The sequence below is a fragment of the Carcharodon carcharias genome, chromosome 3, assembly GCF_017639515.1.
Source record: "Carcharodon carcharias isolate sCarCar2 chromosome 3, sCarCar2.pri, whole genome shotgun sequence".
NCBI lineage: Eukaryota > Metazoa > Chordata > Chondrichthyes > Lamniformes > Lamnidae > Carcharodon > Carcharodon carcharias.
In genome coordinates, this window is record NC_054469.1 from 226,488,157 (window position 1) to 226,509,490 (window position 21,334).

The 21,334-nt window shown below is 42.8% G+C and overlaps 1 protein-coding gene across 5 annotated transcripts in view; it reads right to left on the reverse strand.

The window, feature by feature from the left end:
* Positions 1-386: 386 nt before the first annotated feature.
* exosc7 (exosome component 7) overlaps positions 387-21,334 on the reverse strand; it is a 36,174-nt gene continuing 15,226 nt past the window's right edge. For 2 of the 5 annotated variants that reach the window (XM_041184840.1, XM_041184838.1), the window contains exons 4-8: positions 20,320-20,485; positions 17,930-18,000; positions 10,631-10,754; positions 8,875-9,030; positions 387-538 (exon numbers count right to left, since the gene is read on the reverse strand). In XM_041184840.1, coding sequence (XP_041040774.1) covers positions 434-538; positions 8,875-9,030; positions 10,631-10,754; positions 17,930-18,000; positions 20,320-20,485 — 622 coding nt within the window. In that variant the 3' untranslated portion in view covers positions 387-433. The remainder of the gene's footprint in view (positions 539-8,874; positions 9,031-10,630; positions 10,755-17,929; positions 18,001-20,319; positions 20,486-21,334) is intronic. The other 3 variants (XM_041184839.1, XM_041184842.1, XM_041184841.1) reach the window with 3 other exon arrangements.

Below are 21,334 nucleotides of genomic sequence, written 5' to 3' on the forward strand. Positions count from 1 at the left end.
GCACCAACAGAGGCAATGAAAATATTGTTACGGACGAATCCTGTGATTTGATAGTTTAGGGATTTTCAATCTAGGTTTGAGTGGGACTGACTCCCAATCCCAAAATTACCCTTATGATGCAAAACCTGGCACAACAGTCCACAAGGACGACAAGTGTGGTAAGCAACGACACAGCGGTGAGAGTCAGTCTGACAACCCGTTTCATAAGCAAGATGTCTAATAAACCTGAGGCAATTGCATTTAATGAGACTTTTCATTTATGGGGGACAACTTGCCTCCAAATTGCAGTATGAAATGGATGCAATTTCCCATTTGTTTTTATGTGTAATTTATTTCAGGGAAAATATATAAACTTCCCAACAAATTCTCTCCAGCCACACATACAGTATTTTAAATAAATCTTTATTAGTGAGAAGTATTTATACTGCAAAAGTCAACCAAGAAATCCAACTTTTTGGCGTTTCCTTCCTAAACTTTCTTCTTTCTCCAAGGTGGTCTGTAATGATTCATGCAACGCTTTCCCAACTCGGTTTCCTGTCTGAGAGAGAGAGAGAGAGAGAGAGAGAAAGAGCAGAAAAAAAGGTCAACTTCATTCTGGAATGAAAAAAAGTGTAACTTAGGAGCAATTTTCCAAGTTGGCACTGGAGCCTCCTGTCACCTGGACTTGCATGGAAACCCTTCCCTTAATCCTAATCGTGTTTTAAAGACAACTATAAATCTCAGACCACAGGACATTGAAAATCTGATCAACAAGGACATGGGGGAATTCCAGGGGAATTCTTTTATTGTTTTTAACCACTTACAAAGACGGAGAAGGTGGACAGGTAGTGCATTTCCTGATCTATAAATAACTAGACAACTCTAGAAATATTTGAAAAATTGTTTTGGATTAACTTATCTTCCCAACATTTTCACCCTTTTTGCCACCTTTCCCCAACACACATTCTCCAGATTGAGATTTCACTATATAAGAATGGGCATAAAACAAAAATGTAACTCCAGGGACAAACATCTGACAGTCAGGTATTCCTGACTGCACCGATCTCTTCTCTGGGCATGGGATCTCTCTCTTTTCTTTAATCTTCCCCGGCCTTCAACAAAGGTGCTCGAACCCAACTATTAAGGGGCACCCAGGAAATTGTTCACTAAGATTTCTTCCTTCTGTCCATGAACATCATAGGGCAGAGGTCTGGAGCACAGTAAATGGACTCTGCAGTGCATCATTCTATGAAAACAGGTACTCCAAAACACTGCATCACCCAGACACTGTGCTTGAACGAGTTTGCAACCAAGATTTTATATATTACAAAGAAGGCAGTTCCATTGCTGGGGTGGGGAGGAGAGTGAAGATCAGACAATGGCTAAAGTATTCCTGTTTTCAAATATTTGGTGCTAAAAACAGTGAAAACAGGGACAAGCTCATAAGCATTTAGTATTGCCTTTTTTACTACCTCGTAGTCTGCAGATTGTTCCTCTGATAAGCAAGCATACACATTCGTGGCTGCACCTGACAAAACACTTAACATTATAGTCCAAGCATCTCTTGGCCAATTCAATTTCGTAGCTTTCGTCTCAAATGAGGTGAAATACCTTTCAACTCCACCCTCTGTAAATTTAAGCACCAACTGAAGATTTTTAGTTAAATCAAATTCCTCAAAGGAATCAAAGTCACCATCTGAATCACCATTTCTCCTTTCTTTCTTTATTCTAAGTTTTTCCTTAGCCAGGGAATGCTGCCTGAACTCCTTCTCTCGCTGATGCCCAAGCTTTCGCATTTCCATTTCTTGTGCTTTTTTTCTTTTTCTTGCTCCCTTTTTCCACTGAAACTTTTTCATTTGTCTTTCAATCTATCCCTTTCTTTTCCTTTATCCTTTCTTTCTAAATCGAATGTTTTCATTTCTCTTCCAATTCAATTATTTTCATTCCTTTCCTCTAGTTCAAGCCTTTCGCTATCTCTTTCTATATCAAGCTGCTTTATTTGCAACTGAAGTGTTACTACCTCCGTCTGTGACACACTAGCTTCGGGTGTTTCTTCCAACTTTAAATGCTGGGCAAGTACTTTAACCATTTTATTCCCATCTGCACTCTATCTGCTAACTCTCTCAACTCAGAGGTTTCAAATACTCCACAGTCGTACCCTCCCACTCCCAGAAAAGTTTTAGCAGCTGCCAAAGCCACGTTGCAGTCCAGCCACTTTAACATCCCTCAACACAAAACTTCCCGAGTTCAGTACTCTCCTCGTACTCATATCCTTTGGATTCACAAACTCCAAATATTTCAAGGAATTTTAAATCTCGCAAAGAGCCCCCAAATTTGTTACGACTGTGGCTGATGTTATTTGCTGAGCAAGTCAAATCCCTGAGGGAAACTTGTCTTACTGATCATAACTTTTTTTTTGTATTTTGAAAATGAAGGGAAAACTACCGATCTCAGAAGCATAGAATCCCAGTAACATTTTTAGGACTTTAAAATTTTAAAAAATGTATTAACAAGAAGCAAAACAACTTAAACCCACAAGATGAAAATTACATAGTTGAAACAGTCTTACAAAACAATCCCCAAAAAAACCCACTTGGTGAGGACACATGAGTAAACTACTTGGCAACAGGTCCCTTATAGATTTTAACCTTAAAAATCCAGTAATATTACCCAAGGCAAAAACTGCTGCTATTTTAATAAAGTATACCACACGACTTCTCACTCTTTTTCACTTTTGTTATGATCTCAGCTGATGTTACTACTGGACAAGTCAGATCCCTAATTTGAATGAATGAATAAAACATTTATTAAACAAGAAAAGATGGACTATATTACAATACTCCTTCACCCACAGCTATACCTTTATAGATATATACAAATTCGTAAGGATAACAAAAGTTACAAATTCTATCTTACATTCTAATATTCCTAATAAGTACACAGTCCATGTAAACCAATAGGCAACCTGTGGTCAAAGATACCACACTCTGAAACTAAGTGACAGATGCTACCTCAAACAGACTCTATCGATCTCTCATCAACTCCCCCCAGATGCTTGCCACACCATGAGCCAACCAGTATCACTGAATTTCGTCTTTCACACAAGGGCTTTCAATCTCCATTCTCGAAGAGCCCGCTTTGGAATCTTCTCCTAAATGGCGCTCTTGGACGCCTTCCACAAGGCGTCTTCCGATGTTCCTCTCCCCTGGAACGCCTTGTGCATTTAAGACTTGCCTTCTATGCACTCTCTCAAATGCTCAGCCATGCCAACAGAACACCACTGTTTCACATGCCCAAGAGAAAGGGTTACAGATCTTTGGCTGTCTCCTTGGATCTTCTGGCTTCTCACAAACCTATTTTGCTTTAAGTCTGCATCTTGCAGCTTTCTCGCTTTAAGCTTGGAGCCTTCTTCTCTGCTCCTCACTCTTAACTTCACTTAACAGGACCTTTTCCAGATTCCCATTCTTTTCCTTTGACTAGAAGGTCTCGCTCACTGGTTTCTGGGACCTTCTCCTGTTCTTATGGGAAATCTGCTTTTTGCAGTTCCCTCTCCTTTCCAGCTACTCCTGGCTCCAACTGAACTAAAAACCTACTTTTCTGTTTTTCTCTGTCTCTGTGGGTCCCTCTCTCTGGATCTCTGTTGCTAGACAACAGCACAGTTTTTTCTACCTTGTGTTTGTTTTCACCTCCTTCAAGAGTCATAAAACCTCATTACAATGCAGGTATCTTTTAAAGTGAAACTAAAACCACCAATACAGAAACACAAATTCAATTTAAACTTAGAAGATATACCATATTCCTAACACATTCACACAACTTTCTTAAAACTATCTCTAGTTCCTAACACTCTGCTGTGGAATAAAACCAAAGTAAGTTCAGGAACAGACTGTTCTCTGAAAACAAAGACTTCTGTGGCTTGAAATTGGATGGCTGCTTCAAATTCATAACTTTTCTCAGCACACAGCTGGTCTCAGGACATCTCCCCCACACAGCCAACACAACTCAACTAAACATCTTTGCTCAAATATCCTTTGCCCCATTGATCTTAGGCCCCATTGTTCTCAGCAGCTCTTTGAATTCATTTTTTCCAAAATATAAAAAAACTCCCATGTTTTCCTAATGCCTCCACTTTCAGGTTAAATAAAATTTAATAAGCTTCCCTTGTTTACCTATGAAAACTTTGTAAGTTGTAAAAGTCCCTCATCACTTCTAAACTCCCTTTGAAATTTAACAGCTGAAAAGTCTTCCTTACCTGCACCTAATGCAAATTTTAAAACCCTACCTATTTACTTGTACATTCAACTTCACCATAGCCTCTCATCTAGCAACTTTACCTTTCAGCTCTCTGCTCTCACAGACAAGCTGCCTTTACTAACCCTCTCCCAGTTTAATTACTCGCACACGTACACACCCTTCTGTACAGAATACCACCATATTCCAAAAATATTTGAAAAATAACATCTTCACAGTGATCCCCACCCTGCAACCCCAACACAAGCATAAGCTCCTGCCCACATAATGTCTGAACTTTCTCCAATGGGAATACTAGTTATAGAGCTGGCAATATGTCCTTACAGGTATTGTGTTAACTAAAACATGATACAACTAATGCACAATAATGTTTCATTAGTAACAGTTCAATCTATGTTCAATAGAGTTGGGGGGGGGGTGTAATTCAGAGCACAGCAGCTTAAGGGAGCAACTTTAAGGAGATCTGCCTTCCCATTTGCTTTCATAGAAAGCAAATAAAAACATGCTCTTGCTTCCAGTGTACAAGCTCACAGGCAGCCCTGCTCAGGGAGCTTAAAGGCTGCGACTTTGATAATGGGACCTTTTGTGCAGGTGGTTATAATTTCAAGGGTGGATATATTGCACTGTAGTGCAATATTAATTTGCAAATTATGCAGGAAACCAAATTATATTAGCCTCCAGACACGTGTCCAAATCAAAATGACAGCGAAAAGAATGCTGCTTTGCCTGGAAACAAGAGCTGGCAAATTGAGCAGTTAAGTTAGAACAAAATGTTACGCTGTACAAAACAACAGCTGGAAGTCTTCAGCTGTCGTAGAATGGCAATTTCACCATTACAACTACCAGTGATGAATACAGAAGCAGCAGAGTGTATTTCTTCTTTGCCATCACAACTGATGCTATCAGAGTCATTCGGTAACTTGAGAAAAGGGCTAGCCAGCATTGCTAACAGTACTGTGTACTGGTAACAAATTAGGCCCCATTTTTAAGTCACTGCGTTAAGATTCGAGATATGTTAACGTGAAACAGGTAAGCAACATCTCATTCATTTGGAAGTCTGAAACATTCACAGTGGGAGCTCCTTTGAGGAGAGGCAGCAGAAAATTACATTTGTCCCGTGTACAGATGCAGCACCCAGGTGTTGCAAACACCTAGCTGATGGTGCTCTTTTGATGACAGATTGAAGTCTGCAGCTACAGCCAGCCTGTTAAAGTAAGTGTGTAATCTGACAGGTTGCATATTGGTGAGAAACAGATTCACAGCTGGGATTTAGCAAACTCCTGGTCTCCAAAGAACTGCAAAATTAAAGCAAGTTATTTTCACACCCATAACGTTCTCACACACCACTGAGAAACCAGTCGGAGCAGACATGATGGTAGACTGATCAGCCCTTCAGTTGGCGAATGGCGAATGATATAACAGAAGCTGAAGGGGTGATTTCATCCATACTTATGCACAAACCAAACCCATATAGCCAACTGCAATCATGTTGCATTGCGGGATTTCATTGGCAAATTAAGATAAAGAAGAATGAATGTGCTTATGACAGGTGTCAGTTGGAAAATACAATCGAGAACCAAGTAGAATACAGAAGGGTCAGAGGAGAGGTGAAAAAGCAAATAAGAGAAGCAAAGTGGGATTATAAAAAAAGACTGGCAGCCAACATAAAGGGGAATCCCAAAGTCTTTTATCGGCACATAAATAGTAAGAGGGTGATAAAAGGAGAAGCTGGGGCAATTAGGGACCAAAAAGGGGAATTACACATGGAGGCAGGGAGCTTGGCTGAGGTGAATGAACTAAATGAATACTTTGCATCTGTCTTTACCAAGGGAGCAGGTGCTACCGAGGCCATGGTGACAGGGGAGGAAACTCTGTCACTAAAAACGTTCAAAATTGATAAGGAGGAAGTGTCGGATAAACTGTTGGCACTCAAAGGCGACAAGGCGCTAGGGCCAGATGAGATGCGCCCAAGGATATTTAAGGAAGTAAGAGTGGAAATTGCAGGGGCACTGGCCATAATCTTTCGGTCATCCCTAGACACAGGGTGCCAGAGGACTGGAGAATTGCAAACATTATATCCTTGCTCAAAATACATTGTAAGGATAAGCCCAGCAATTACAGGCCAGTCAGTTTAACTTTAATGGTAGGGAAGCTTATAGAAACAATTACTCGGAATAGAATTAGTAGTCACATGGAAAAATGTGGGTTGATTAGGAAGATCCAGCATGAATTTCTAAAGGGGAAATTGTGTTTAACTGACTTGGAGTTCTTCGACGAGGTAACAGAGAGGGTTAAATGAGGGTAATGCTGTTGATGTGGTGTACATGGATTTTCAAAGGACAGTAGCAACGTGGATGCAATATTGGCTGAATAATAGGAAACATAGGGTAACGGTCAATGGATATTTTTTGGGCTGGAGGAAGGTCTGTAGTGGAGTTCCACAGGGGTCCCCAGGTATCGGGGCCCTTGCTTTTCCTGATATATATTAATGATCCAGATCTTGGTGTGCAGGGGACAATTTCAAAGTTTGCGGATGATACGAAACTTGGAAGCATTGTAAACTGTGAGGAAGACAATATAGAACTTCAAAAGGACATAGACAAGTTGGAGGCGTTTTATTTATTCTTTTTATTTATTTACTGGATGTGGGCGTCGCTGGCTAGGCCAGCATTTATTGCCCATCACTAATTGCCCTCGAGAAGGTGGTGCTGAGCTGCCTTTTTGAGCTACTGCAGTTCCTGTGGTGTAGGTACACCCACAATGCTGTTAGGGAGGGAGTTCCAGGAATTTGACCCAGCGACAGTGAAGGAACAGAGATATATATTCAAGTCAGGATGGTGAGTGGCTTGGAGGGGAACTTCCAGCTGGTGGTGTTCCCATGTATCCACTGCCCTTGTCCTTCTAGATGGTGGCATTCGTGGGTTTGGAAGGTGCTGCCTAAGCAGCCTTGGTGAGTTTCTGCAGTGTGTCTTGTAGATGGTGCACACTGCTGCTGCTGTTCATCTGTGGTGGAGGGAGTGAATATTTGTGGATGTGGTGCCAGTCAAGCGGGCTGCTTTGTCCTGGATGGTGTCAAGCTTCTTGAGTGTTGTTGGAGCTACACTCATCCAGGCAAGTGGGGTGTATTCCATCACACTCCTGACTTGTGCCTTGTAGATTTTGGGGGGGTCAGGTGGTGAGTTATTCGCCGTAGGATTCCTAGCCTCTGACCTGCTGTTGTAGCCACAGTATTTATATGGCTAGTCCAGTTCAGTTTCTGGACAATGGTTGATAGTAGGGGATTCAGCAATGCTAATTCCATTGAATGTCACGGGGCAATGGTTAGATCTTCTCTTGTTGGAGATAGTCATTGCCTGGGCACTTGTCAGCCCAAGCCTAGATATTGTCCAGGTCTTGCTGCATTTGGACATAGACTGCTTCAGTATTTGAGGAGTTGCGAATGATGCTAAACATAGTGCAATCATCAGCAAACATCCCCACTTCTGACCTTATGATGGAAGGAAGGTCATTGATGGAGCAGCAGAAGCTGGTTGGGCCGAGGCCACTAACCTGAGGAACTCTTGCAGTGTTATCCTGGGACTGAGATGATTCAACTGCAACAACCACAACCATTTTCCATTGTGCTAGGTATGACTTCAACCCTGATTCCCATTGACTGCAGTTTTGCTAGGGCTCCTTGATGCCACACTCAGTGAAGTGCTGCTTTGATGTCAAGGATAGTCACTCTCAGGTAGGTGACAGATGAAGTTCAATGTGGGGAAGTGTGAGGTGATGCATTTTGGCAGGAAGAACATGGAGAGGCAACATAAAATAAGGGGTACAATTCTCTAAGGGGGTGCAGGAGCAGAAAGACTTGTGTGTATATGTGCACAGATTTTTGAAGGTGGCAGGGCAGGTGGCGAGAGCAGTTAATAAAGCACATAGTATCCTGGGCTTTATTAATAGGGGCATACGGTACAAGAGTAGAGAGGCTACGCTGAACTTGTATCGAACACTAGCTGGACCTCAGCTGGAGGTCTAACTGAATACAGTTCTGGGTGCCACATTATAGGAAGAATGTGAACACATTGGAGAGAGTCCAGAAGAGGTTTACAAGAATGGTTCCAGGGATGAGAAACTTCAGCTATAAGGATAGATTGGAGAGGTTGGGACTGATCTCCTTGGAGAGAAGGCGGCTAAGAGGAGATTTAATAAAGGTGTCCAAAATCATGAGGGGGCTGGATAGGGAGAAACTGTTCCTGCTCGTAAAGAATAGAGAACGAGGGGGCACAGATTTAAAGTGATTTGCAAAAGAAGCAAATGTGATGTGAGAAAAACTTTTTCACACAGCGAGTGGTTTGAGTCTAGAATGCACTGCCTGAAAGGAGTGTGGTGGAGGCAGGTTCAATCGAGGGCATTAGATGATTATTTGTTTCTATTCATGTTTCTATTCAATGTACAGGGAAAAGGCAGGATAATGGCACGAACACAATGTTCATTCAGAGAGCCGATGCAGACACAATGATTCTGTGGCAATGTTTGGCTAACTGCACTCAAAACCCGAGGCAACACAAAACGTGGGAGAAATGAAAGGTGACTACCAAGTGATTGAGCTGAATGAGAACAGAGGCTATCCAATCGTTCAATTAAGTCATCAATCCATACCTCTAACATTTCAAAGATGCTTGCTGGATCCAAACTGCCTCCTCCAACTTTCCTGAAGCAAGTGATGGTCCCTTTTCTGGTGACAGAGACCAACAGGCTGGCCATACAGCAAGCTTCCTCTTGTGAGGTGGCATCAACTACATGCCTGTAACCGATCTGTGGAAGACAAGCAACACCAGTAATCCATTTAGTGAGTGATTGCTTCCCCTGACAGGAGAATCTAAAAATGGGTAGCCCAGCTTCAGGATAAGGGTTTAGCCATTTTGGACTGAGATGAGGAGAAATTTCTTCACTCAGAGTTGTGAATCTTTGAAATTCTCTCCCACTGAGGGTTGTTGATTTTCAGTTGATGGGTATATTCCAGATTGTGATCAATAGATTCTTGGGCGATAATGCAATCGAGGGATAAGGCGAGAAAGCGGATTTGATCAATCATGATCTTATCGAATGGTGAAGGAAGCTCGAGAGGCCTGTTCCTATTTCTTACGTTCAAGCACGTTGAGGAGCCTGGGCCTGTTTCTGTGCTGCAAATGCTTTGTAATACTATGTAGTATCTCTCGCTTTAATGCACAGAACTGAATCACTATAGATAACTCTCTCTGCAGGTGTTGTGCTCTTTTTATCAAACCAAGTCTGGAGAAAGCTCTTTTACAAAATAAACCAAATTCTTTTTTTGAAAACACAGTAATGCAAGTAAACATATTTCCAAACACAGCAAAGCCATTTTGATGCAGTCCTTTTTCAACGAGAGAATTTTCGATCTTAAACGCACTTTCTACACTACTTCTGCATAGAAAATTAAAACCTGGCATAGGAATGTATGTTTTGGTCATTAGGTGTTGCCAAGTGAACCAGTGTTCGTAAACTGTGAAGTTGGGTTCGGAGTATGGTGACGACATCTAGTGGCTTTTCATGTCTATGGCACCTCATATACATGTTTAAAAATGAGACTGGCATCTCCTGATGCTAAAGCATAGGCACACTTCTGTCACCATTCTTCACAGGCGTGCCATTCACCCTCACACCCACACTATATAAGGGACTCAGGCAAAATTACTCAAATTTGATGTTGGTTACAGACCTGATCACAATGAGGAATTTGCTGCACAAAAAGGCAAATTATAAAATGACAGAACAAGTTAACACTGCAGCTTATTCTAATTGAATGGCAGGACAGGCACAAAGGGTTAAATGGGTGGAAGTACTTCCGCTCAATAAATTTTGCAATGTTGCAACCCTTACACAAGTTTAAAAAAAAGAGACCGCTTATATATGCAGGGCCCCATATATTCAAACTGTCCAGGCTTTTAAAAACCCAGAACAAGATCCCTTACGCTTTCGATCCCAAAATGATTCAAAGCAAGCCTTGCCGATGCATCAGCATCCTCTTAAAGGGAAGGCACACCAGAAAGAAACTACAGCAACAGGTTCAACACATTAAAACCATATTATAACCCTACAAAGGTTACAAATGAAGGTTATCAAAACCACATACCTCTGTAGAAAAAAAATCTACTGCAGCACTTGGGACAAAAACATTTATAAAACATTTTTTAAAAAGTGTCAGTTATTGTTAAGTAGCTCCATAAAAGTTGTTTTTAATGCCATTTTAATTCATATAAAAACTTTAGCATGAAGACAATAGTTGTCATGTGAATGAAATCCTCTATGCGTTAAGAGTAAGAGGCCAAATACTTTTACTTAAGTTTGGAGTAAGATATTTTTTACCCATAAAAAACAAGTAGATTTATCTTACTTTGCTTAAAGTGATGACGCAAGGTACATTTTCCACATTGAGACGAATGCAGTCATATGGATCATCTGAGAGCTCGATTTCCTTGGAACCTTCATCATCTTCGAGTACTCGGACCTTTGGAATTCTTGGGAAGACAGAAAACGAAGTGGAAGTGATTAAAACAATCATCTTTCAGCCAACGTCTTTGCACCAGTGAGCTAAAGCAGTTCTTTTCCTAGCATACGTGGACAAGTCTCTGTCAAATCGTAAATTCCAGCTCTGACCTTTCAGCCAGTTAACACAATCCTTCCAGACAAAGAGCAGGTGACCAGTTCATCCACACCAGCTCATTAGCACAGCTTTTTAAAAGGCTGGAAACATTGCTAGCCACCAGCATACAAACTTTAAACTATTCAGTGGATGGTATCAAATGCTGTTAACTTATTGGCTATCTATGGAATCTAATCCTAAATTAATCTCTCAGATTCCTATTGACATCAGACATTGTAAATTTATAATCAGCAAGCAGGAAATGTTGAATTACTGTTACATATAGTCGTTTGGTAGTACAGAACTTGGGGTATTGCTGAGAAAAGAGACATATTGAAGCTTTCTGTCTTGCACACATCAGGGCACTTCGCCAGAATACCAATATAAGGGGAAAACAACAATTTACAATGCATATGAAGAGAGTGCTGATTCGTTGGCAAATGGACTCTGATTGATAGAGGCGTTACCATGGTGAATGCACCAGTGATGGGGACAGTTAACTGCCAAGCATTGTTTGAAATGGTCAAGGCATTGCCTTGAGGAATGAGTCAGCAAATGGCTGTCATTTATTTTGTTTAGCTGAAACAGGCACAGGGTGTACATCTGGCAGCATCGGCGGAGAAGAAAAGAGTTGACGTTTCGAGTCCTCATGACCCTTCGACAGAACTTGAGTTCGAGTCCAGGAAAGAGCTGAAATATAAGCTGGTTTAAGGTGTGTGTGTGGGGGGGCGGAGAGATAGAGAGACAGAGAGGTGGAAGGGGGGGGGTGTGGTTGTAGGGACAAACAAGCAGTGATAGAAGCAGATCATCAAAAGATGTCAACGACAATAGTACAATAGAACACATAGGTGTTAAAGTTAAAGTTGGTGATATTATCTAAACGAATGTGCTAATTAAGAATGGATGGTAGGGCACTCAAGGTATAGCTCTAGTGGGGTTTTTTTTATAATGGAAATAGGTGGGAAAAGGAAAATCTTTATAATTTATTGGAAAAAAAAAAGGAAGGGGGAAACAGAAAGGGGGTGGGGATGGGGGAGGGAGCTCACGACCTAAAGTTGTTGAATTCAATATTCAGTCCGGAAGGCTGTAAAGTCCCTAGTCGGAAGATGAGGTGTTGTTCCTCCAGTTTGCGTTGGGCTTCACTGGAACAATGCAGCAAGCCAAGGACAGACATGTGGGCAAGAGAGCAGGGTGGAGTGTTAAAATGGCAAGCGACAGGGAGGTTTGGGTCATTCTTGCGGACAGACCGCAGGTGTTCTGCAAAGCAGTCGCCCAGTTTACGTTTGGTCTCTCCAATGTAGAGGAGACCACATTGGGAGCAACGAATGCAGTAGACTAAGTTGGGGGAAATGCAAGTGAAATGCTGCTTCACTTGAAAGGAGTGTTTGGGTCCTTGGACGGTGAGGAGAGAGGAAGTGAAGGGGCAGGTGTTGCATCTTTTGCGTGGGCATGGGGTTGTGCCATAGGAGGGGGTTGAGGAGTAGGGGGTGATGGAGGAGTGGACCAGGGTGTCCCGGAGGGAGCGATCCCTACGATCACCTCCTACTCCTCAACCCCCACCTATGGCACAACCCCATGCCCACGCAAAAGATGCAACACCTGCCGCTTCACTTCCTCTCTCCTCACCGTCCAAGGACCCAAACACTCCTTTCAAGTGAAGCAGCATTTCACTTGCATTTCCCCCAACTTAGTCTACTGCATTCGTTGCTCCCAATATGGTCTCCTCTACATTGGAGAGACCAAACGTAAACTGGGCGACCGCTTTGCAGAACACCTGCGGTCTGTCCGCAAGAATGACCCAAACCTCCCCGTCGCTTGCCATTTTAACACTCCACCCTGCTCTCTTGCCCACATGTCTGTCCTTGGCTTGCTGCATTGTTCCAGTGAAGCCCAACGCAAACTGGAGGAACAACACTTCATCTTCCGACTAGGGACTTTACAGCCTTCCGGACTGAATATTGAATTCAACAACTTTAGGTCGTGAGCTCCCTCCCCCATCCCCACCCCCTTTCTGTTTCCCCCTTCCTTTTTTTTTTCCAATAAATTATAAAGATTTTCCTTTTCCCACCTATTTCCATTATAAAAAAAACCCCACTAGAGCTATACCTTGAGTGCCCTACCATCCATTCTTAATTAGCACATTCGTTTAGATAATATCACCAACTTTAACTTTAACACCTATGTGTTCTATTGTACTATTGTCGTTGACATCTTTTGATGATCTGCTTCTGTTCCTCTCTGCGACAAGATTTCCGGATCTCTCTGTTGCCTTGTTCACCTTCATTGCTTTCCATTTCTCTCCTAGTGTTTGACAAGGTGTTTACTAAAACCCGCTTTACAACCACACCAACCCCCTCCACCTCTCTGTCTCTCTATCTCTCCGCCCCCCACACACACACCTTAAACCAGCTTATATTTCAGCTCTTTCCTGGACTCGAACTCAAGTTCTGTCGTAGGGTCATGAGGACTCGAAACGTCAACTCTTTTCTTCTCCGCCGATGCTGCCAGACCTGCTGAGTTTTTCCAGGTAATTCTGTTTTTGTTTTGGATTTCCAGCATCCGCAGTTTTTTTGTTTTTATCTCTGTGTTTAATTGACTGCCACTGCTCTTCAAGAAATGCCTACCTCCTTGAAGAAGTTCTGTTCCTCTCTGCGACAAGATTTCCGGATCTCTCTGTTGCCTTGTTCACCTTCATTGCTTTCCATTTCTCTCCTAGTGTTTGACAAGGTGTTTACTAAAACCCGCTTTACAACCACACCAACCCCCTCCACCTCTCTGTCTCTCTATCTCTCCGCCCCCCACACACACACCTTAAACCAGCTTATATTTCAGCTCTTTCCTGGACTCGAACTCAAGTTCTGTCGAAGGGTCATGAGGACTCGAAACGTCAACTCTTTTCTTCTCCGCCGATGCTGCCAGACCTGCTGAGTTTTTCCAGGTAATTCTGTTTTTGTTTTGGATTTCCAGCATCCGCAGTTTTTTTGTTTTTATTTTTGCTTCTATCACTGCTTGTTTGTCCCTACAACCACACCCCCACCTCCACCTCTCTGTCTCTCTATCTCTCCGCCCCCCACACACACACCTTAAACCAGCTTATATTTCAGCTCTTTCCTGGACTCGAACTCAAGTTCTGTCGTAGGGTCATGAGGACTCGAAACGTCAACTCTTTTCTTCTCCGCCGATGCTGCCAGACCTGCTGAGTTTTTCCAGGTAATTCTGTTTTTGTCCCTGTGCATTAATACACGTAACTTCCAGTATATGCAAATGGACCACACTGCAAGCCCAACTGACAATCTTAAATTGGTCATCAGCGTAATTCTTAGCACACTGAGGATTATTTAGCAAATATTGTCCAATCGCAGAATCACGTCTGATGTTGGACACCGTGTTTTGAGTTTTGCAAGCACGGGCTGTTTGGGTACAGTCTGTACCTTGGTTGTTGCGAACAGTGGCTGGGAGATGCTGTTTGATACACTCCGCTAGCCTTTGGGCCTACATACCTAGCATCTCACTTGTGCTGAAATTCAAATACTATGTGACTCCTTTGTGTGATAGGTAGAACGTCTGTTTGGCTTGATGACAGCATCCTGTTAGTGGCGAATACCGCTCGTGTTGCTACTGCATTGTAGCAGCATGAAACAACCAACTTCACCTTTTGCTCAAATTTTTGAAATACCTTGCCTTTCCAGGGTAATCTGATGTAGAATGGGCACTTTTCAGTGCCGAAAATGACAGCATAAGGCCCATTCATGAGTTTGCATGATACACAGTGCAAAATGCGCTGATCAGGGTGGCCATTATCCCACAGGATGCCTTTGATGTGCCCTATTTCAGCATCTAGCTTGCATGGCGAGCAAATGGCTTGGGCCCTATTGACAAGGCTGCCAATAAGACCAACCTTATAGCGTGTGGAACTGTAAGAATCCCAATGCGTCTACTGATCAGTGAAGGTAGGCTTGCGGTAGACCATGGTAGAGAGCCCCGTGGCAGATTTCTCAACTAGTACGTCAAAGGATGGGGAATTCATCTGACTGCTGCATTTCAAAAGTGAATTTGAGCGCAGGACGGAGCCCAGTAAGACATAAGGAAATTGTTACGTGCAGTTACGGATTTAAATATAGCAAACGCCTCTGCCAATCAGAGTCCACTTGCCAACCAATTAGCACTCTCTTCACTTACAGTATAAATTGTTGTTTTCCCCTCATATTGGTATTCTTGCGAAGTGTCCTGATGAGCGCAAGATGAAAAGCTTTGACGTGTCTCTTTTTTTTAGCCACACTGTGACATACCTAAATTGCCTTTGTAACCTCTTATTTATTTTGTCAATTAACCCTGTTGTTATTAATTTTGAAACACTTTGTACAAATAAAAGGGCGGCCGACTTAAATGCTGCCAGTTTGTAAGCATGGCTAGATCAAAGAAAATTAGCTAAACACAGAGAGGAAGGTACAGGTTATTCTGATATGGTAAGATGGAGCGGGGAGTGAACAACCAATCCTTGGCTTTGTGATCTGAAGTTTCTCTTGACAATTTAACAAAACAAAGCCAGTTAATTAATTCAATCAGTAGTTTGTGCTGATCCTGATGGGGGCCAACAGCGTAATGCAAACATAATCCCAAATGGGCGATGCAAGAAAATTCCAATGCCAAATTTAAACCAAATTAACTTGCAGACATAAAACCGGGTGGCAAACCATGGGAGACAATGTAATGGTAGTGTCACTGGACTAATAATCCAGAAGCCTAGGCTAATGCTGTCAGGACAGATGTTCAAATCCCCACCATGGTAGCTGGTGGAATTTAAATTCAGTTAATAAATCTGAAGTTGAAAGCTAGTTTCATGGTCATAATTACTGAGACTATCATTGAATGTTCACCAAATTCCTTTAGCGAAGGAAATCTGCTGCTCTTACCTGCTCTGGCCTACATGTGACTACAGACTGACAGCACAGTTTCACTTCCTCCAGATAGAAAGTGGCTATGGGTACCCACATGGGCCCCAGTTATGCCTGTCTCTTTATGGGGTATGTGGAACATTCCTTGTTCCAGTCCTACTCAGGCTCCCTTCCACAACTCTTTCTCCGGTACATCGATGACTGCATCGGTGCCACTTCATGTTCTCATCTGGACCTGGATAAATTTATTATTTTGCTTACAGTTTCTACCCTTATGTCATTTTCACATGGTCCATCACTGACACTTCAATTCCTTTCCTTGACCTCTCTGTCTCACTTTCTGGTGATAGACTGTCCACCAATATTCATTACAAGCCTACCGACTCCCACAGCTACCTCATCTACAGCTCCTCATGCCCTGCTACCTGTAAGGACTCCATCCCATCCTCTCAGTTTCTTCGCCTGTCGCATCTGATCTGATGATGCCACTTTCAAAAACAGTTCCTCTGACATGTCTTCCTTCTTCCTTAACCGAGCTTTTCCACCCACGGTGGTTGACAGGGCCCTCAACCGTGTCCGGCCCATCTCCCGTGCATCTGCCCTCACACCTTCCTCTCCCTCCCAGAACCATGATAGGGTCCCCCTTGTCCTCACTTATCACCCCACCAGCCTCCGCATTCAAAGGATCATCCTCTGCCATTTCCGCCAACTCCAGCATGATGCCACAACCAAACAAATCTTCCGTTCACCCACCCGGCGGCATTCTGCAGGGATCGTTCCCTCCGGGACACCCTGGATCACTCCTCCATCACCCCCTATACCTCAAGCCCCTCCCACGGCACCTTCCCATGCAACCGCAGAAGGTGCAACACCTGCCCCATTACTTCCTCTCTCCTCACTGTCCAAGGGCCCAAACACTCCTTTCAAGTGAAGCAGCATTTCACTTGCACTTCCCTCAATTTAGTCTACTGCATTCGCTGCTCCCAATGCGGTTTCTTCTACAATGGAGAGACCAAACGCAGACTGGGTGACCGCTTTGCGGAACACCTTCAGTCTGTCCACAAGCATGACCCAGACCTCTCTGTCACTTGCTATTTCAACACACCACCCTGCTCTCGTGCCCACATGTCTGTTCTTGGCCTGCTGCAATGTTCCAGTGAAGCTCAACGCAAACTGAAGGAACAGCACCTCATCTTCTGACTAGACACTTTACAGCCTTCCGGACTGAATACTGAGTTCAACAACTTCAGATCATGAACTCTTTCCTCCATCCCCACTCCCTTTCCGATCCCCCCTTTTCCAATAATTTATCGTTTTTAATTTTTTTAATATATATTTTTCTTTTCCCACCTATTTCCATTATTTTTAAATATATTTCCAACCATTGTTTTATCTCTAACTTTTAGCCTTTTTCGATTCCTTCACCCCACCCCACCCCCACTTGGGTTGTCACTTGCTCATCTTGCTTTCTACCCTTAATGTCACCATTAGCACATTCCTTAGATAATATCACCACCTCTTTGTCCTTCTGTCTATAACATCTTTGGCAATTTCTTCTCTGCCTCCACCTATCACTGGCCCTTTATCTAGCTCCACCTGTCCCACCCCCCTCTCCCAGCTTATATTTCACCTCATTTCTATATTTCTTAGTTCTGATGAAGAGTCATACGGACTCCAGACATTGACTGTATTCCTCTCTGCAGATGTTGTCAGACCTGAGTTTTTCCAGCTATTTTTATTTTTGTTATTTTTTTTCTGACAGCAATGTGGTTGTCTCTTAACTGCCCGGTGGAATGGCCTAGCAAGCCTCTCAGTTCAAGGGCAATTAGGGATCGGCAACAAATGTTGGCCCTACCTCGTGATGCCCACATCTCAGGGAAGAATAAAAAAAAAACCCAGATGAGAGTTAAGGTAAACTGGTTAAGGATTAGTATGGTGCCCTTGATGAATATTTTTATATTCTATGAATATAATCGTTCTTCGGGTGATTCCAGCAGGTTTTGATTACATTCCAAAAATACAGCAAAAATCACATCGCGTATTACAAGTGTGATTACGTTTAATAATAACTGGTAACTCAAAGTGCAGAAGGTTACTTCGGCACATGCCAATGGCAAGTTGCTTAAGGCCCAAGTACACGAAACCAATTCCTTACCTCGTATTATGAAGTGCTGCTTTAACAGCAATGGAGATTGCATCAGAAAGATTTCCACCACACTCCAACAACTGAAAAAACGGACAGCTTAAAGTTAACAAAAGTTGTACTTTACAGTCTAGCCCTTTTAAAATGTAGTCCCAGGAAAGCCGTGCATGGCACATCATCAGGTTGTGTAGGTGGGGCGGGGGGGCGGAGGAGGGGGAGAGAAAAAGCCTTAATTAAAATGATGGCATATTTGCCTTTAATAGAGGAACCAATGAACAATATTGCAAAAAGTTAATGTACCGCACAAATGAACCAAAAAGCAGGGCAAAGCAAAGGCTGGGAAAACCGCGCACATCACAGTAAAAGTGGATAAATATGAATTCTCGTTTAGTGCCATTTGTATGCCTGAGCTTGATATTTATAATAACCAAGTCAAACTAACCATATTCACACACGAAACATTGTACACGTTGTCAGTACTCTGTAATCCACTGCAGAAATAAAGGCTGCCTTTTCAAATATATTCATTGAAGAGCTATTTAAAAATGGTCAACCAATCAAAAAAGTGCAGGACTGACTGCAAAGTTTTTAACTAAAATGGTTGATCTCCAAATTCTGTACTTTAAAAGAAGAGCAAATCTGCACCTGAAGCAATTTAAGGAAAAAATTGCAAGTTTTTTGTGGTTTTTGCTGATCAAAAAATTGCTAGATTCATAAACATACCGCCACTCAGTCTAGGTCTAGCCCAGCGCTAGTGTAGAGTTTTAGCCTTTTCATCCAGAGATAAACATTTCACTCCGACCGTACCCTACCTTCTTGATAAATAAGGGGGTGAAAGGATATCTGGGGTGGGCGGGAGGTTACAGTCAGATCAGCCGTAATTTATTGAATGGGGGAGCAGGCTCGAAGGGCCGAGTGGCCTACTCCTGCTCCTAACTTGTATGTTACCCTTTCTCTATTTTTACATGGGATGAGTGAGTCGCTGTCAAGACCACCATTTGTTGCCCATCCCTAATTGCCCTTGAGAAAGTGGTGGTGAGCTGCCTTTTTGAATCATTGCAGTCCATGTGGTGTAGATACACCCACAGTACTGTCTGGAAGGGTTTACAAGATTTTGACCCAGCAACAGTAAAGGAATGGCGATACAGTTCCAAGGATGCTGTGAGACTTGGAGGGGACCTTACAGGTAGTATTCCCATGCAGCTGCTGTCCATGTTCTTCTAGGTGGTAGAGGTCCCAGGTTTGGAAGGTGCTGTCGAAGGAACCTTGGTGAGTTCCTATAGTGCAGATGGTACACACTGCTGCCACTGTGCGTCAGTAGTGGAGGGAATGAATGTTTAACGTGGTGGAAGGGGTGCCAGTCAGGAAGGCTGCTTTGTCTTGGATGGTGCTGAGCTTCTTGAGAGCATCATTGGAACTGCACTCATCCAGGCAAGTGGAGAGTTTTCTATCGCACTTCTGACTTGTGCCTTGTAGATAGATGGTGGACAGGGTCTGGGGAGTCAGGAGATGAGTTGCTAGCTGCATAATTCCCAGCCTCTGGCCTGCTCTCATAACCACAGTATTTGAAAGGGTGATCCAGTTAAGTCTGTTAGTGGTAATCCCGAGTATGTTGATGTTGGGACTTCGCCCAGTATAGTCTATATATTTTAAAAGGTTCCAAAATTTGCTGGCTGTGTTATCCTTTTATTTAAATATTACTTCAGAAAATTAATTCTAGTGGTTGGATGTGACAGCTTTGTGGTTATTATAATGGTTTATGCTTGTTGCACCGTTTATATATGTACAGTATAAATTCTCCAGCTGGCTGTCCCTGGTTCTTTGAGACAGAAGTGTATTTTTTTCTGCAAAGCCATTAGCTTGGATTACAGGAAACATCTTTTAATAGAATCAGTTACCATGGGAACACACAGGTTTACCCAGGGAGTCAGGGCTGTGAGCTAATCTCTCTTTCAGCTTTCTTGCTGAACCCATTGTGTTTTACCCAGTCAGGCAATGTGCTACACTGGCTTTTTTGATTGTTTTGAAGCAGGACTGTGGATCAAGTGTACACACATTCAGGGGTGGGTCACGGGTTATGCTACCACTTGGCAGCTGTTGTGTACACTCCTGGAAATTGCAATAAACGTATTACATAAAGCAGGACACAGGCTAGTTCTCGGAGAGTTTAATCTCAATGCCATTTCAATCAGTATTTGAGGTGTCATCTCGTTAAACAGGCTATTTCTGATCTTAAAAAGAGATAAGGCCAATATCAAAACTGTTCAACTCCTGGCAAACTTAGTTATATGGTGTTCCTTTTCTGCAGTTTTTAAATATCAAATCTGACATCACCTAACCATTCCCCTTTGATTTTCCTATATTTTATGAACATATCTCTTAGCTTTCTGAAGAAAACATACCAGTACATCTACATAGAGGATCCAGCAGTGTTCCCTGGGAGTAATACTCAGCGTCTTCAACTCCAAAGTGCTGCTGTTATCGAACACTCTGTATAGGGTGTTGGCGATTTCTGTGCCAAGGTCGTCTCCTCCACGCCCTTCAAACTCAGGAGTTGCATTGGCAGAACTAACAAGCAAAGACACATTTAAAATAACAACACGGTGTGCAGATGCGATGAAAATATTGAATTTGTTTCATAAGTCAACTTGCTAATTTAAAAAGTGAGAGAGCTTCAGCTGATCCCAATTTTCATTTTAGTCTCACTTGGCAGTGAAACAAACCAACAATGGAAAGTGCTCCACTATTACCATCCAGTGGTTTATTCGTGGAATTACAATTCACATATGTGCACTGTATAATGCAAGCGCTGTTTAATTCTTCCAAATCCTTTAAGCCATTATCCGACAACTTGTATTAATACACAGTGCCTTTGACCGAACAAAAAGGTGCTTCACAGGAACATTTGACACCGATCCACGTAAGAACATATTAGGACCGATAACCAAAAGCTTGGTTAAAGAGATGGAAAGGCATCTTAAAAGGAGAGGGAAGGGTACAGAGATGGAGAGTTTTAGAGGGAATTCCAGAGCTTAGGGTCTTGGCAACTGAAGACACAACTGCTAACGGTGAAGCAATTCAAATCCAGGATGCTCAAGGGGCCAGATGTGGAGGAGTGCAGTTATCTCACAGGGTTTTGGAGCTGGAGGAGATTAGGGAGAGGCAAGGCCACGGGTGAATTTGAAAACAAGCTTGCAAATTTTAAAAATTGAGGTACTGCTTAGCCGGGAGCTAATACAGGTCAGTGAGCAGTAGGATGATAGGGGAACAGGATTTGGTAGGAGTTAGGGCATTAGCAGCAGAGCTTTGGATGGCCTCAAGATTACAGATGCTGCAAGATGGGAAGCTGGCCAGGAGTGTATCCGAATAAAGAAGTCTAGTGGCAACAAATCATTGTACATGGATGAGGGCATTTTT